This window comes from Ctenopharyngodon idella, chromosome 11, assembly GCF_019924925.1.
Source record: "Ctenopharyngodon idella isolate HZGC_01 chromosome 11, HZGC01, whole genome shotgun sequence".
Classification (NCBI taxonomy): Eukaryota; Metazoa; Chordata; class Actinopteri; order Cypriniformes; family Xenocyprididae; genus Ctenopharyngodon; species Ctenopharyngodon idella.
The window spans coordinates 18,806,318-18,823,965 of record NC_067230.1 but is presented as its reverse complement, the minus strand read 5'-3'; the positions used below and the strand labels follow the sequence as shown (position 1 = coordinate 18,823,965).

The following is a 17,648-nucleotide window of genomic DNA, read 5'->3' as shown; positions in this document are numbered from 1 at the left end:
ATAATATGTCCCATCATTATTGACTAGCCTAATTCACTAACAGCTCTATGCCAGTCGCAGCTAAATTAAGAACACCCTCTTCTTAGTTTCACCCTCTTCACTCCAGCCGCTCTTTATCCCTCAGAAGCTCCAGGCTCAGGTTTGGGATTTGAATAAGGTGCAGGTCAGGGTCGTGACCCACAACAGCACAGCTGTTCAACCTTGAGCATGAACGTGAGGCCGGCTGGGAGAACGGATCATGGAAAAAACAGTGGACTGATCAATAACTGGACGCTCGCCTGGAATGTGCAGCTGGAAACTGCCAGAGACAAATCAGCACAGAAAAATCATCGCAAAGAAACGGACGTGTTTCATATAGCGCAGAGCTGAGAGGTTTTGATTATTAGCATTTGTAAAAATCATTAATCAGGGTTCTAACTGCTTGATGAATGAATGACAATTACTTGTTTTTGAATGCTAAATCCTGATTTTGATGATTCAAAAGATTTTTTAATGTTTTTGAAAGAGTCTCTTCTGCTCACCAAGGCTGATTTTATTTGATCAAAAATACAGTAAAAATAGTGAAATATTTTTACAATGTAAAACAGCTGTTTTCTATGTGAATATATAGTAAAGTGTAATTTATTCCTGCGATCAAAGCTGAATTTTCAGCATCATTACTCCAGTCTTCAGTGTCACATGATCCTTCAGAAATCATTCTGATATGATGATTTGATTCTCAAGAAACATTTATGATTATTATCAATGTTGAAAACAGCTTTTCAGAATTCTTTGATGAATAGAAAGTTCAAAAGAACAGCATTTATCTAAAATAGAAATCTTCTGAAAGAGTACAAAATCTCTGGATCAAAACACAGGAGAAGAAGCAGCAGAAACAAGCGATAGAAGCATTGCTGACGCACATGTCAAATAACGCGATTCGACAGCATTTAAACTGCCTAACGTTACTGAATGAAGTGTTGAACCCATGAAGAGGAAACGACTGTGAAGCTTTGATGGACTCGATCTACTCCATCTGTGATCTACTCTGAATCCCATCCGGATGAAGTCTGACAAAAACACGATTTTCTCAGCTTTTTGTTCAAAATGTTGCTTTTTTATGAAACTTACCCACATTCAACAGTTTTGGGTTGAAAATGGACAAATTTAGCGATTGGGTTAAATGTTTGCCCAACATGCTAGGTAGTTTTATTTAACCCAACTATTGTTTAAAAATTATTATATGTCTGGCTTAAAATGAACCCAAAATATGTTGGAAATTAAAAATCAGACACATAATTACTAGAGGAAACAATAATAATCTAAAGGTGAACATTTATTAATAAGCAATTTAATAAATGTTTATGGTTTAATTATTATTCATTAAACTTTGTATTAATATGTTTAATAAATGAACATTTATTAAACATATTAATACATTTTAATTTCTAACATATTTTGGGTTCATTTTAAGCAAGAAATACAGTAATTTTTAAACAATAGTTGAGTTAAATAAAACTGACCAGAAGGTTAGGCAAACATTTAACCCAACCACTGGGTTAAAACAATCCATTCTCTGGGTTAAAACAACCCAATCGCTGGGTTAAAACAACCCAATCGCTGAGTTAAAACAACCCAAACACTGGGTTAAAACAACCCAAACGCTGAGTTAAAACAACCCAATCACTAGGCTAAAACAACCCAATCACTGGGTTAAAACAACCCAAACGCTGGGTTAAAACAACCCAGTCTCTAGGTTAAAACAACCCAAACACTGGGTTAAAAACAACCCAATCATCACTGGGTTAAAACAACCCAAACACTGGGTTAAAAACAACCCAATCGCTGGGTTAAAACAACCCAATCGCTAGGCTAAAACAACCTAATCGCTGGGTTTGTCCATTTTTAACCCAACTTGGGTTGTTTTCAATCCAGCATTTTTTAGAGTGAAGTGTTGATAAAAAGAATGTATGAAGAATAAAATGTTTTGTTGTTGTTGTTTACTAGCAGAGGCTCTGTTCCTGCTTTTGATATATTATATGTTCAGATATTCATACAACAAAATATTCCAGGGGCCATGAAAGTTTTGTGAAAATGAAACGCTGACGGTGAAAGAGTTAATGGCTTCTAAAAGCTTTGAGATGGAGATGCTTCTCTAATCATCTAGTGATCCTGCAACACATCAGCCAACACGCTTCAGAGAGCGAAGGTATCAAATAACCGAGAAGAGGAGAGGAGGAGCAGAAACAGCAGAAAAGAGGAGACGTCCAGGACTGCAGACCTCACCCAGTCCCTCAGGACTTTCCTCATTTCCTCTAATTCAATCTCTGTTTGCTCCGAGCACATCAGCCATCGCCCGAGACCACGCCAACACACCATCATACAGGAAACATCTCCTCAGCCGATGCATTCGATCTCCTTCACTGATCTGACGCAACTGCTTTCTTTCATTAGTGATATCTGTGGATATTTGGCTCAAGCTAAATCTGATGCAGAAAAATACTCTGGAAATCACCCTAAATAAAGACGTGATCTAAGCTCGTACTGAATGTTCTGACACACGCCTTTGTCAAATTGAGCGGGGCGTGTTCGGTGTTCGCAACTACAAAACACTTCTGAAAATTACATTTGGATCTTCAATCTTCAATAATGCAACATTGCAATTAGTTTCATTCCCTCTTAACCAGTTCGAATCAAAGCAACCGGCCAGACAAATAGCTTTCAGTTTCTCTGCCTCCATTGGGTTAGGCGCTCTCAGACCCTAAAATAAGAGCGTAAATTAAATTCCAGGCAGCCCGAGGAGAAGCAGCTGTAGAAACACAGAGAAGATGTGGAGGGGGTGATTCAGGCATGTGGTCATTCTATACGAGTTAAAATCAGGTGATAAAATGTCATATCTGGATCTTCTTTCTGGTGACGTATGCAGGATTTTGCAATCATTTAGTCCTATTAAACACCAGAAAGCTCACACTCATCTGTATCAAGGACTTTAGATGTACAGAGACGGTTCCCCGCCCCTCCTGCTCAGACTTGACGCTCACGCGGGTTGCCAGTTTGAGGATGACAATGTGCAAATGACAATGTAAGCTGATGAGATGATTTATCTGCATTTTAATATGCCTCTTGTTATCTTTTTAGATGGATGCAGAGACCTTTCAGGCCTGTCATCTCTGACCCGGTTCATTTGCTGGCTTCCATCGCTGTGTTTTCCACCAACTGGCAACCCGGAGTGTTGAAATATTATTGGTTAAATTGGCAGTGGGCGGAGTCACACAGACCAAAACAAAAAAGTAGAATAACTGGCTGTAGGACTGTTTTTTCAGAGAAACTCACTCTAAAAATACTGGGTTAACGCTGGTTTTAACCCAGCAATTGGGTTGTTTTAACCCAGCGGTTGGGTTAAATGTTTGCCCAACCTGTTGGGTAGTTTTATTTAACTCAACTATTGTTTAAAAATTACTGTGTTTCTTGCTTAAAATGAACCCAAAATATGTTGGAAATTAACATTTATTTATAAGTTTAATGAATAATAATTAAACAATAAACATTTATTAAATTGCTTATTAATAAATGTTCACCTTTTGATTATTATTGTTGCCTCTAGTAATTATGTGTCTGATTTTTAATTTCCAACCTTAATTTGGGTTCATTTTAAGCCAGACATAGTGTCATTTTTAAACAATAGTTGGGTTAAATTAAATATTGGTCAAACATTTAACCCATCTGCTGGGTTAAAACAACCCAATCACTGGGTTTATCCATTTTCAACCCAACTTGGGTTGTTTTTAACCCAGCATTTTTTAGTGTAGCATGTTTCCTAAATCTCTGCAAACATATTATGGTATTTTTATGCTTTAGTACAGTCAAAAGAATTACATACAGCACCTTTAAAGAGACTTCGTCTCTATCCACTTTTGAGAGCCACGCCCACTTCTCAACATCCAATCAACCACTGATATGCAGAACCAAGCCCCGCCCTAAACATATTCTGTTCCGATTATCCGTTACACTCAGATGTATGTCCAAATATGGAAAATAATGCTGCTTCTTCTGTTTCATTATGACTTTAAAAAAGCCAAAACATACCCTGAATTTGGACTAGGTGAGAAATAAAATGAAAACTTTTCAATAATTTTAAAGCAAATGCATATGTATCCAAAGCTATACCAAGATTTTCTAAAAAAAAAAAAAAAAAAATGCATTTTAATTTTTGAATATAACATTTTGAATTTAATAGCTTGCAACAATTATTATTATTTTAATTCAAAAAATCAAACTTTTAAATAATTTTACAAAAAAATGCATATATATTTAAATTTATATCAAATACTCAAAAGGCTAAAAAAAAATCTCAAAAAATATATATAATTTATAATTATATTTTAAAATAATTTAAGCATAATTTTTTTTTTCTAGTCCTAACACATCCAGTTCGCTCATTTCAGGGGCCACCCATAGGCACCATGTGTCCCTCACCTGTTGTCCACTATCATGACAGCTGGTCCCAGTCGCTTACAACCTCCAAACCTCGAGCGCTCCTCCCCTCTTTAACACACAGAAGGTCTCTGACGGTAAACATCGAGCCCCCCGCCACCTGTCCTACTGTAACACGGTCTGTGCTGTGAAATTAACTCACCCTTGTCGTACAACAGGTATCCGTTTATAAAAAAGGCAATAGGGATATTGTGTCTCTGCACGCCTCGCTGCTCTTGACTGGGAGCTCCATTTTGTTCGAAAGTGTCTGAGGGAAACTGTGCTGTTATTGGCCAGGCGCAGCAAAAGCCATTCGCATGATGGAAATATCGACAGGAGAGTCTATAAATTTTACTGCTTACTTTGGCTGCAAATGCAGCTCTTGCCATGAAGACAATCAAAAATTCACAGAAGTGCAGGAAAGAGGTTAACGCACTTATAGAAGAACACACGAACACATGTTTAATGATAAGATCATGTGCAAAACAATCAAACTCAAACACACTCCTGCAGTACCATGTCAACATTTTAAATAAGTTCAATTCATTTGCTCAGCAAGATTCCCATGCTGACCTGAGAGAGAAGACTAGCCAAGAAAACTGACCGTAGAAGACGACGCCTACAATAACGCTCCTCGCGGCTATGCATACTCGTGTTGCATTATGAATGGTGGTCGAAAACATTGATCCAAAGCATCTGCGCTTGAGTAGAGTTTCGTTAAGGCCAAACTGCACTGCTATGGACGTAAAGCAAGCTGAGGGCGTCGTCTTGAGTAAATAGGTCTGTGCATAAAGCTGATGCATCAAGAGGAGGAAAAAAACTAATGCAGAGTGCATTTTCTGTGCCAAGATCTTAAATGCCACTACACTCGGAAAACCTGCCAAGAGCCCAACCAGAACCAAAGCTTTCACTAATAAAACTGACTCAATCATGTGCCAAAGCTTGATAAAAACTAAAGGGAAGGGGGTAAATATTAATTAGAGAAAGAAATTTGTCTTGCAAACACCAAAAAGCAACATGGTGTTGACTGAATCGTCACACATGAAGAGCTATTTCACAGCAGTGTGGAGAATGAGTTCTTGGACTGTGATGAGAAATAGTTTCACACCAGATCTCATTCACACCGATGGATCCAAAATGCACCGTGCATTAGATAAAAGTTATTTAGAGAAACTGCAATGCTCATTTTATAAGCTTATCTGAAGAATAACGCATATGCAAAGACTATACAAAAATATAGGTTCTTCATTTGAATCGAATCTTTAACCCTTCCATCGCACAAAAGGTTCGTTATAGTGGAAAAAGGGTCTTTTTTTTTTTTTTTTAAAACTGTATATGCATAAAAACTGCTCTGATCAGATATCCAGGTGCACACCATCATGTGGCCAGGATAATAGTTTAAATATATAGTAGGTGTGGCTCTAGTGTAAAAACAAATGGAATATGTGAGCGCCATCACTCCAGGGTGCCCACGCTCTCGTTGAACAAAACCATCTGGAGCTGCTTTAAATTCCAGCGAATTTGCAAGTTTCAGGTCTTCTTTAGCACCTCTAAATCCCCTCACGCCTCCCACCATTAAACCAATGAAGCAACCTGCTGTCAGAACACACAATGCACTCCTCGTCCTCTCCACTGAACGTTGCTGAGGGAGACAGAATCACTATGGGGACGGCCTGGCACACGCTCGGGCTGTGCTCAAAATGGCATACTATCCATACTACTTCTTATGTACACTGTGCTTAGTATGTGAGAGTCAGAACTCGTCAAAATGTGCAGCACCAGAGCACAATGTCATAATGCACTAGTCTTAACTTTCCATTTTCTGTGCCTTTTTCTTGACTCAACGTTTATGCTACACTCTAAAAAATGCTGGGTTAAAAACAACCCAAGTTGGCTTGAAAATGGGCAAACCCAGTGATTGGGTTGTTTTAACCCAGCGAATGGTTTGTTTTAACCCAGCGAATGGTTTGTTTTAACCCAGCAAATGGGTTGTTTTAACCCAGCGGTTGGGTTGTTTTAACCCAGCGAATGGGTTGTTTTAACCCAGCAAATGGGTTGTTTTAACCCAGCGATTGGGTTGTTTTAACCCAGCGAATGGGTTGTTTTAACCCAGCAAATGGTTTGTTTTAACCCAGCGATTGGGTTGTTTTAACCCAGCAAATGGGTTGTTTTAACCCAGCAAATGGGTTGTTTTAACCCAGCGGTTGGGTTGTTTTAACCCAGCAAATGGGTTGTTTTAACCCAGCGGTTGGGTTGTTTTAACCCAGCAAATGGGTTGTTTTATCCCAGCGATTGGGTTGTTTTAACCCAGCAAATGGGTTGTTTTAACCCAGCGGTTGGGTTGTTTTAACCCAGCGAATGGGTTGTTTTAACCCAGCAAATGGTTTGTTTTAACCCAGCGATTGGGTTGTTTTAACCCAGCAAATGGGTTGTTTTAACCCAGCGATTGGGTTGTTTTAACCCAGCAAATGGGTTGTTTTATCCCAGCGATTGCGTTGTTTTAACCCAGCAAATGGGTTCACTGTAAAATTATTTTCATGATTTGTTATCACAACATTTTTTCTTTTGTCAAATCTTAGATAATTAATGTGGTTCAGATAACATAATATTTAGAGTTTCTGTTGATTAAACCAATCGCCTTCATTGTATTAACTCAAATTTTTAATTTAAATGAACTCAAAATTAAGGCAACCAGGTAACTTACTTTTTTAAGTTAAACCAACAATTCTTTTTTACAGTATTGTTTTAACCTAGTGGTTGGGTTAAATGTTTGCCAAACCTGCTGGGTAGTTTTATTTAACCCAACTATTGTTTAAAAATAACTGTATTGTTGCTTAAAATGAACCCAAAGTACGTTGTAAATTAACATTTATTAATAAGCTTAATGAATAATTATTAAACAATAATTCATTAAATTAAACTACCCAGCATGTTGGGCAAACATTTAACCCAACCACTGGGTTAAACAACCCAGTCGCTGGGTTTGTCCATTTTCAACCCAGCATTTTTTAGAGTGCAAGAAGAGATTAATATATATATATATATAGGATTACATATGCAAGATAATCATTTAAATATCTGCAGTGACACCGGACACCACTTGTTGAGTCATGCAATGTAACGAGGTCATGCGAATTTAAAACGTTCATCTTTGTGCGTGCTATTAAAAACAGTTTCATACTGCACACCTATTCCATTCCAAATCGCACATGCCTTTATGACATCACAGACACCTACATGCGTGCCACCATGACATCATGTCCGACTGTTTTGCTGCGCTAGAGTCTCATGGTTTCCATTAAGCGCTAATGTCCGGCCAGCGTGCGCAATGTTATTTATTTAGTGCGATTTACAATCACGCAAAGGCCGCATTAGTGCTGCAGCATGACAAATAAACGCTCTCTACAGGCCCTTATAAAACTAAGCTCGCTCTGCGGCGATTATCTGGATCATTTGCATCTAGGTACAACCACTGGAGATGTGACGAACAGTCTGTGAAAGTCACTGATTATCATTCGCAAACAGCATCCGGACGACGCGACGTCTGAAGTGTAAAAACACAAGCCCGTGAGAACGACTGAAGGATATCAGGAACCCGCTGCGGTTCTGTCATGCAACAGTAACGTGTGAAATGGTGATTTCTCTTTGGAGTACCGCAGTGGAGATGGTGATGGGCACCGGATCAACATCCATTTCAGGTCACTGAGAGCAACATACCAGATTTCAGCATTTATATCATTGGATTACTAGTTACCATATCACAAACTGCCAGATCACAAACATACAGTCATTACAGTAACCTCTGGTTATGCAACTGCCTGTTTGCGTTTTTGTATAAGGCAAAACTCCAGCCACAGGATCTGACCACGCCTGTTTGCATCCATATTCTACTGTACCGTTATTCCACAGATCATGATTCCCACTACTGATTACGAACATATTTCAGCATCAATCCTGGTTTGTATATAACATACAATACATTAAATAATTATTTGAACACATCAAGGCCTCTAAAACTGGAGCAGCATTTAATACACCTGGATTTATATCATTGACGCAAACTCCTCTCATTTGGACTCCATCACCACCCACGTATTTATGTGTTATTATTGCGGCAAACGCGGTCTAAGCGAGCGTATTTCAGCCTGTATATCCCCAATGAAACATTTGATGATAAAATAAAGGGTTCGTTTGCACTTACCGATAAAAGAATGCGTGATAAACTTCACCGCCTTTGGAGTCCGCAGCGCGCAATGAGCGAGAGAGAGGCTGGACACACTGCGCTGGGAGTGACCGATGCGCACTGCCTCCCTCCCCGTCAGCTGCTGCACTGAGGCGCGGGGCGGGGAATTTGCCAACCCTACTACGACGTGAAATGGCGGCCTTCGCCATAGTAGCGTGGAGACATTTGATTTGTTTTAGCGAATCGATTCGATCGTTTCAATGAACCGACTCACTGATTCGTCTCACGCGTTGTTCAGATGCTTATAAATGAAGTCTAGCGTGATGGCGACTTTACTTTTTCTTTTGAAATTGCGGCCTTTGTCATAGTAGCGTGGAGACGTATGATTCGTTTCAGCAAATAGATTCGATTGTTTGAATGAACCGACTCACTGATTCTTCTCCCCCGTTGTTCAGAATGAAGTCTAGCGTGATGGTGACTTTTCTTTTTCTTCTAAAATTGCGGCCTTCATCATAGTAGCGTGGAGACAAATGATTCGTTTCAGCGAACAGATTCAAATGTTTGAATGAACCGACTCACTGATTCGTTTCCAGCGTTTTTCAGAAATGCTTAGGCCCTGTCCCAAATGGCACACTTTTATGCACTTTCGGTCTTGTGGACTTACAACGGCTGCTGTGTGCATGTGTCCGTTAAGTCCACGAGACCGTAGGGTGTCCCATTTGTCAATTTTAGACTTCAGAAGGGTGCTCGCGAGCGCCCCCTTTGCTGAGCCCGCACTGGTGCGAGTTCCGCAGCAGACTTCTTCCCGACAGTCAAAGCGACGTTACGTCACGAAAGTGCGGACTCGTAGGAAGGCCATGAGTGTTTAGGGTGCCATTTGGGACAGGGCCAAACACTTACGGTCTTCCTACGAGTCCGCACTTTCATGACGCAATGCCGCTTTGACTGTCGGGAAGAAATCTGCTGCGGAGCTTGCACCGGTGCGGCCTCGGCAAAAGTAGGCCACAAAGGGGGCGCTCACGAGCACCCTTCTGAAACCTAAAATTGACAATTGGGACATCCTACGGTCTCGTGGACTTAACGGACATGTGTACGCAGCAGCCAATGTAACTAAGTTCACAAGACCGAAAGTGCTATGAAGTGTGCCATTTGGGACTGGGCCTTAATGGACGAAGTCTAGCATAATCGCAACTTTTCTTTTTCTTTTGAAATTGCGGCCTTCATCATAGTAGCGTGGAGATGTATGATTCGTTTTAGCGAATAGATTCGTTTGTTTGAATGAACCGACTCACTGATTCTTCTACCCTGTTGTTCAGAATGAAGTCTAGCGTGATGGTGACTTTTCTTTTTCTTTTGAAATTACGGCCTTCATCATAGTAGCGTGGAGACAAATGATTCGTTTCAGCGAATAGATTCAAATGTTTGAATGAACCGACTCACTGATTCGTTTCCCAAGTTTTTCAGAGATGCTCAGGCCCTGTCCCAAATGGCACCCTAAACACTCGCGGTCTTCCTACGAGTCCGCACTTTCATGACGTAATGTCGCTTTGACTGTCGGGAAGAAATCTGCTGCGGAGCTTGCACCGGTGCGGCCTCGGCAAAAGTAGGCCACAAAGGGGCCGCTCGCGAGCACCCTTCTGAAACCTAAAATTGACAATTGGGACATCCTACGGTATCGTGGACTTAACGGACATGTGTACACGGCAGCCAACGTAACTAAGTCCACAAGATCGAAAGTGCTATGAAGTGTGCCATTTGGGACCGGGCCTTAATGGACGAAGTCTAGCATAATCGCAACTTTTCTTTTTCTTTTGAAATTGCGGCCTTCATCATAGTAGCGTGGAGATGTATGATTCGTTTTAGCGAATAGATTCGTTTGTTTGAATGAACCAACTCAGTGATTCGTCTCCCATGTTGTTCAGATGCTTGCAAATTTTCTTTTTCTTTTGAAATTGCGGCCTTCATCATAGTAGCGTGGAGACGTATGATTCAATTTAGCGATTAGATTCATTTGTTTGAATGAACCGACTCACTGATTCTTCTACCCCGTTGTTCAGAATGAAGTCTAGCGTGATGGTGACTTTTCTTTTTCTTTTGAAATTACGGCCTTCATCATAGTAGCGTGGAGACAAATGATTTGTTTCAGCGAATAGATTCAAATATTTGAATGAACCGACTCACTGATTCGTTTCCCATGTTTTTCAGAGATGCTTAGGCCCTGTCCCAAATGGCGCCTTAAAGGCCCTGTCCCAAATGGTACACATCTATGCACTTTTGGTCTTGTGGACGTACAATGACTGCCGCGTGTCTGTTAAGTTCACGAGACCGTAGGGTGTCCCATTTGTCAATTTTAGACTTCAGAAGGGTGCTCGCGAGCGCCCCCTTTGCTAAGCCCGCACTGGTGCGAGCTCCGCAGCAGACTTCTTCCCAACAGTCAAAGCGACGTTACGTCACGAAAGTGCGGACTCGTAGGAAGGCCATGAGTGTTTAGGGTGCCATTTGGGACAGGGCCAAACACTCACGGTCTTCCTACGAGTCCGCACTTTCATGACGTAATGTCGCTTTGACTGTCGGGAAGAAATCTGCTGCGGAGCTTGCACCAGTGCGGCCTCAGCAAAAGTAGGCCACAAAGGGGGCGCTCGCGAGCACCCTTCTGAAACCTAAAATTGACAATTGGGACATCCTACGGTCTCGTGGACTTAACGGACATGTGTACATGGCAGCCAATGTAACTAAGTCCACAAGACCGAAAGTGCTATGAAGTGTGCCATTTGGGACCGGGCCTTAATGGACGAAGTCTAGCATAATCGCAACTTTTCTTTTTCTTTCGAAATTGCGGCCTTCATCATAGTAGCGTGGAGATGTATGATTCATTTTAGCAAATAGATACATTTGTTTGAATGAACCGACTCACTGATTCTTCTACCCTGTTGTTCAGAATGAAGTCTAGCGTGATGGTGATTTTTCTTTTTCTTCTAAAATTGCGGCCTTCATCATAGTAGCGTGGAGACAAATGATTCGTTTCAGCGAACAGATTCAAATGTTTGAATGAACCGACTCACTGATTCGTTTCCAGCGTTTTTCAGAAATGCTTAGGCCCTGTCCCAAATGGCACACTTCTATGCACTTTCGGTCTTGTGGACTTACAACGGCTGCTGTGTGCATGTGTCCGTTAAGTCCACGAGACCGTAGGGTGTCCCATTTGTCAATTTTAGACTTCAGAAGGGTGCTCGCGAGCGCCCCCTTTGCTGAGCCCGCACTGGTGCGAGCTCCGCAGCAGACTTCTTCCCAACAGTCAAAGCGACGTTACGTCACGAAAGTGCGGACTCGTAGGAAGGTCATGAGTGTTTAGGGTGCCATTTGGGACAGGGCCAAACACTCACGGTCTTCCTACGAGTCCGCACTTTCATGACGTAATGTCGCTTTGACTGTCAGGAAGAAATCTGCTGCGGAGCTTGCACCGGTGCGGCCTCGGCAAAAGTAGGCCACAAAGGGGGCGCTCACGAGCACCCTTCTGAAACCTAAAATTGACAATTGGGTCATCCTACGGTCTCGTGGACTTAACGGACATGTGTACATGGCAGCCAACGTAATTAAGTCCACAAGACCGAAAGTGCTATGAAGTGTGCCATTTGGGACTGGGCCTTAATGGACGCAGTCTAGCATAATCGCAACTTTTCTTTTTCTTTTGAAATTGCGGCCTTCATCATAGTAGCGTGGAGATGTATGATTCATTTTAGCGAATAGATTCGTTTGTTTGAATGAACCGACTCACTGATTCTTCTACCCTGTTGTTCAGAATGAAGTCTAGCGTGATGGTGACTTTTCTTTTTCTTTTGAAATTACGGCCTTCATCATAGTAGCGTGGAGACAAGTGATTCGTTTCAGCGAATAGATTCAAATGTTATAATGAACCAACTCACTGATTCCTTTCCCACGTTTTTTCAGAGATGCTTACGCCCTGTCCCAAATGGCACCCTAAACACTCGCGGTCTTCCTACAAGTCCGCACTTTCATGACGCAATGCCGCTTTGACTGTTGGGAAGAAATCTGCTGCGGAGCTTGCACCAGTGCGGCCTCGGCAAAAGTAGGCCACAAAGGGGGCGCTCACAAGCACCCTTCTGAAACCTAAAATTGACAATTGGGACATCCTATGGTCTCGTGGACTTAACGGACGTGTATACGCGGCAGCCAACGTAACTAAGTCCACTAGACCGAAAGTGCTATGAAGTGTGCCATTTGGGACCGGGCCTTAATGGACGCAGTCTAGCATAATCGCAACTTTTCTTTTTCTTTAGAAATTGCGGCCTTCATCATAGTAGTGTGGACACGTATGATTTGTTTTAGCGAATAGATTTGTTTGTTTGAAAGAACCGACTTAGTGATTCATCTCCCACATTGTTCAGATGCTTATGAATGAAGTCTAGCGTGATCGCGACTTTTTTTTCTTTTGAAATTGCGGCCTTCATCATAGTAGCGTGGAGATGTATAATTTGTTTTAGCGAATAGATTCGATTGTTTCAATGAACTGACTCACTGATTCGTCTCCCACGCTGTTCAAAGATGCTTATGAACAAAGTCTAGTGTGATCGCAAATTTTCTTTTTCTTTTGAAATTGCTGCCTTCATCATAATAGCGTGAAGAAGTATGATTCGTTTCAGCGAATAGATTCGATTGTTTGAATGAACCGACTCAGTGATTCATCTCCCGCGTTATTCAGATGCTTATTAATAAATTTTAGCATGATCACGACTTTTTTCTTTTGAAATCGTGACCTTCATCATAGTAGCGTGGGGATGTATGATTCATTTCAGCGAATAGATTTGATTGTTTGAATGAACTGACTCAGTGATTCATCTCCTGCGTTGCGTGTTCAGATGTGGTCTAGCGTGATCGCAGTTGGGGTTTTTTTTTTATCGCTGTCAAATATTTAGTTAGATTCTTCTAGTTAGTTCTGTGTTTCGGTTGATTTAATTACTAATTGAGATGCTCCATTTATGATTTTGCCATATCATCGAAAATTAATTGTTAAATGATGTTATGATTTTTTTTTACAGTGCGATTCACCAGTTCAAAAACTTAATTTTCTTTTGAATCGTCGCGTAGTTGGATACTATTGTTTATCATTTTATCTTCTTACGAAGATTGTGGCAAACGTTGTGTATGGTTTAACTCATATTGTTTTACCCTGTGATTTGCAAAAGCTTTACGAATCAGTTCAGAAGAATCGATTCAAAAGAACGCTAATGGGATATCATTAGTATGGGCTGTTCTATATGGTGTTTATGTGATACTTTGTTTGATATACTGTTGAAATTTGGTGCACTTTAAACCTGTTTTTGCAGCCTAAAACTATTTTCGGCACACATATGCTATAGCTTCTGTGTATCATGAAGTATTTACATCTTCTCCAATCAGATGAAGAACATTCAGCGTCACACACATTCATAATTCAAAGAGAGGGAATTTCATACACAAAGAACCAGAATGGACTTCCTGTTGGGTGGGTCTGGAAATCGTCTGTCCACTGCTGCTCTGTTTTCATTGTGTTCATATGTCATCCTGGTTAGGGATCGGCCTAAATACTTAATCTTAATCATTCACTGAGATTTCACTGATTATTCTGAACAATACAAGTTAATCTCATTTGATCATGACAGACAATAATATCCTCTCGTCTCTCAGTTTGTGTGTTCTGGCAGGTGTAAGGAGGAAGTTATCAAATAAATTGTCACATGTTCATTAGAGGCTTTATTTCAAATAAACATTCAGCTGCATTATCAACAACTGGAGATATTAATGACATGATCCGAGGCTAAAGGAGCGGCAGCTGTGAGTGGACGGACGGGTGGACGCAGGATCACAGAAAGGGGGACAGTTCGTCTGGATATATATTCATGCCTTAGGCTTCAGTTAATGTGTGAATCTCACAAAAACATGTCCAGGTCACATTTCACCCCAAAAAGTTTTTGAGGTGAAATATGCTCTTGACAGGCTTCGAGTTCATTTTTCTGTCCCACCCGAATTAAAGGGATTCCCCTCCGTCTCTGGGAACGCTGATCTCTGGGGTCGTGCTGGTGGGACGGGCCTCTCTTCTCTCCCACATCTGCTGAGAGGAAAGCGAGGCCAGCTGAGAGCAGCTCAACAGGTTTGGGCAGACGCGACCCCTCTGCGCTCTGGAATGTCCCAGGCCCCGCCGGCCCCCGTCTCTCCACACCAGCGCTGAGAGAGAGAGAGAGTGGGGGGAGAGATTTAAAGAAACAGTACAGTAATGCCGTACAACATTCACTAGGGTTTGGACCAACAATAGTGTGAGTTAATGACGTCAGATCCTTGATTTTGGGGTGAACTGCTCCTTTAAAACAGGACAAAAAGTGCAGTTAATGAACGCAGCTGTTGAATTACAGTTCAGTCGGTTCAGACTCACAGTGAAGGAAAAGAGGAGTGCGTACATCTGTGAAAGTTACACTCTAAAAAATGCTGGGTTAAAAACAACCCAAGTTGGGTTGAAATGGACAAACTGAGCAATTGGGTTGTTTTAACCCATCGATTAGGTTGTTTTAGCCCAGCGGTTGGGTTGTTTTAACCAAGTGATTGGGTTGTTTTAGCCCAGCAATTGGGCTGTTTTAACCCATCGATTAGGTTGTTTTAGCCCAGCAATTGGGCTGTTTTAACCCAGTGGTTGGGTTGTTTTAACCCATCGATTGAGATGTTTTTACCCAGCGATTGGGTTGTTTTAGCCCAGCGATTGGGCTGTTTTAAACCAGTGGTTGGGTTGTTTTAACCCATCGATTGGGTTGTTTTAGCCCAGCGACTGGGTTGTTTTAACCAAGCAATTGGGTTGTTTTAGCCCAGCGATTGGGTTGTTTTAACCCATCGATTAGGTTGTTTTAGCCCAGCGGTTGGGTTGTTTTAACCAAGGGAATGGGTTGTTTTAACCCAGCGGTTGGGTTGTTTTAACCCATCGATTAGGTTGTTTTAGCCCAGCGGTTGGGTTGTTTTAACCCATCGATTAGGTTGTTTTAGCCCAGCGGTTGGGTTGTTTTAGCCCAGCGATTGGGCTGTTTTAACCCAGTGGTTGGGTTGTTTTAACCAAGTGATTGGGTTGTTTTAGCCCATTGATTGAGATGTTTTTACCCAGCGATTGGGTTGTTTTAAACCAGTGGTTGGGTTGTTTTAACCCATCGATTGGGCTGTTGTAACCCATCAATTGGGTTGTTTTAACCAAGCGACTGGGTTGTTTTAGCCCAGCGACTGGGTTGTTTTAACCCAGTGGTTGGTTTTTTTTTTTTTTAACCCAGCAGTTGGGTTAAATGTTTGCCCGATCTGCTGGGTAGTTTTATTTAACTCAACTGTTGTTCAAAAATTACTGTATTGCTTGCTTAAAATGAACCCAAAATATGTTGGAAATTAACATATTAATTTACAAACATTTAACCCAATCACTGGGCTAAAACAACCCAATCACTGGGTTTGTCCATTTTCAACCCAACTTGGGTTATTTTTAACCCAGCATTTTTTAGAGTTTACCACACTAAAAATATTTAGATGTATGTATATGTATTAATATTGCATATAACATTTCCATCCATTTTGGATTAGACAGTTTTCACATAAACAAACTAATCAATTTAATGTGATGCATATTTGTCAGTCTATTTACATCCATTTAACTATAATTATATTTTCAAAATGCTTGTTTAATCAGCATAAATCTGTTCATTGTTAAAACAATTACATTTATTCAGTTAAAGGTTCAGTAAGCGATTTCTGAGATTGGACTGAGCACCAAAACACACTTGTAGCCAATCAGCAGTAAGGGGCGTGTCCACTCATGCCTGTGTTGCATAGTGTGTTTGTGAATTTGGGGGCGGGGCTATAAAGATAGGGGTGTGATCCTTTTGGGTAGGGGCGTGTTTATTTTGGTGATTTGAAATATCAACAGAGTTTCTCAGAAATCACTTACTGCACCTTTAAGTATGAATATTATTAAAATATGGCTAGCTGTTGAACAAGTAATATTGAGCAAAAATATATGGATGGGACTGAAACAAACTGGATTGATTGATGATTAACCTGACATTACTGACATTCAGTTACTTAGTACTATTATAAAAATCTTGCCTGTTTCTTCATGTATGTACGACTGACAAATATGCATCAGTTTATGTTAAAACTGTAATGCAAAAACATCAATCTTAAATGTAGGCCTTGAGTGACAGATGACACACTGAAATAATTCATTCCTTTAAGAAAGTTATTTCACATATCAGTGGTGCTTTCAGTGTGGTTCATTTGCGCGAGTCTGTTATCTGTCACTGTAGCGCTTAATGAAGGCTAAACCTGAGTGTGAATAACCTTAACAGTATTGTCACTTCAAATGAGGTTTTAAGTGCTTGGCAAATTTGTACTGGAACTTGAATAATGCGTCCACAATGCACAGAGACACACAAATAATAGTGACATGACAAAATCAATATAAAACTGCCAGAGCAGTATGAGGCGTTCTTTCAGATCCTGTTCAATTAAAGACATGAATTAAAGAGGACATATTATTAGCTTGATGTTGTTTTTTGTGCTCTACTAGAACAGGTTGATTATTTTCCTCATATTCTCCATTGTTCAGCTCCTCTCTTCCCAGTCTTTCAGGTGATTTTTTGATATTTTGACATTAAAACAGTCTCACCTGTCCTTGGTAGAGCTGGTCATGTGATCTTCGACTATCATTCAGGTCTATGAAAATCCTGGAGTTTTTCTGATTGGTCAAAGGAAGTGAGAGCTGGGACTGCAAAAGCGTTAAAAAGCCATGTTTGATAATGGAGCTGATTTCATATATACTATCACACACACACACACACACACACACACAGCACGTACTGATTCCTCTGGCCGCGGGTCTGCTGGTCTCTCTCACTCTGACAGGAGCGTCTCTGATTGGCTGGAAATCACTTCTCTGAGTGCTGGCGTTACTGTAAGCTGCGTTCACAGCTGGAGCCTCTTCAGGACCGTTTGA

At 40.9% G+C, this 17,648-nt stretch overlaps 2 protein-coding genes across 4 annotated transcripts in view; both read right to left on the bottom strand.

Moving 5' to 3' along the window:
* Nucleotides 1-8,818, bottom strand: part of LOC127522348 (spectrin beta chain, non-erythrocytic 1) — a 90,957-nt gene extending 82,139 nt beyond the window's left edge. For 2 of the 3 annotated variants that reach the window (XM_051912195.1, XM_051912189.1), the window contains exon 1: nucleotides 8,654-8,818. The gene's annotated coding sequence lies outside the window, so the exon portion shown is untranslated. The remainder of the gene's footprint in view (nucleotides 1-8,653) is intronic. The other variant, XM_051912190.1, reaches the window with a different exon arrangement.
* A 5,555-nt stretch (nucleotides 8,819-14,373) lies between these two features.
* Nucleotides 14,374-17,648, bottom strand: part of LOC127522360 (uncharacterized protein C2orf73 homolog) — a 6,022-nt gene continuing 2,747 nt past the window's right edge. The window contains exons 3-5 of the mRNA XM_051912211.1: nucleotides 17,513-17,648; nucleotides 17,322-17,420; nucleotides 14,374-14,857 (exon numbers count right to left, since the gene is read on the bottom strand). The exon at nucleotides 17,513-17,648 is cut by the window's right edge and continues 12 nt beyond it. Of these exons, the coding sequence (XP_051768171.1) occupies nucleotides 17,359-17,420; nucleotides 17,513-17,648 (198 nt within the window). The 3' untranslated portion in view covers nucleotides 14,374-14,857; nucleotides 17,322-17,358. The remainder of the gene's footprint in view (nucleotides 14,858-17,321; nucleotides 17,421-17,512) is intronic.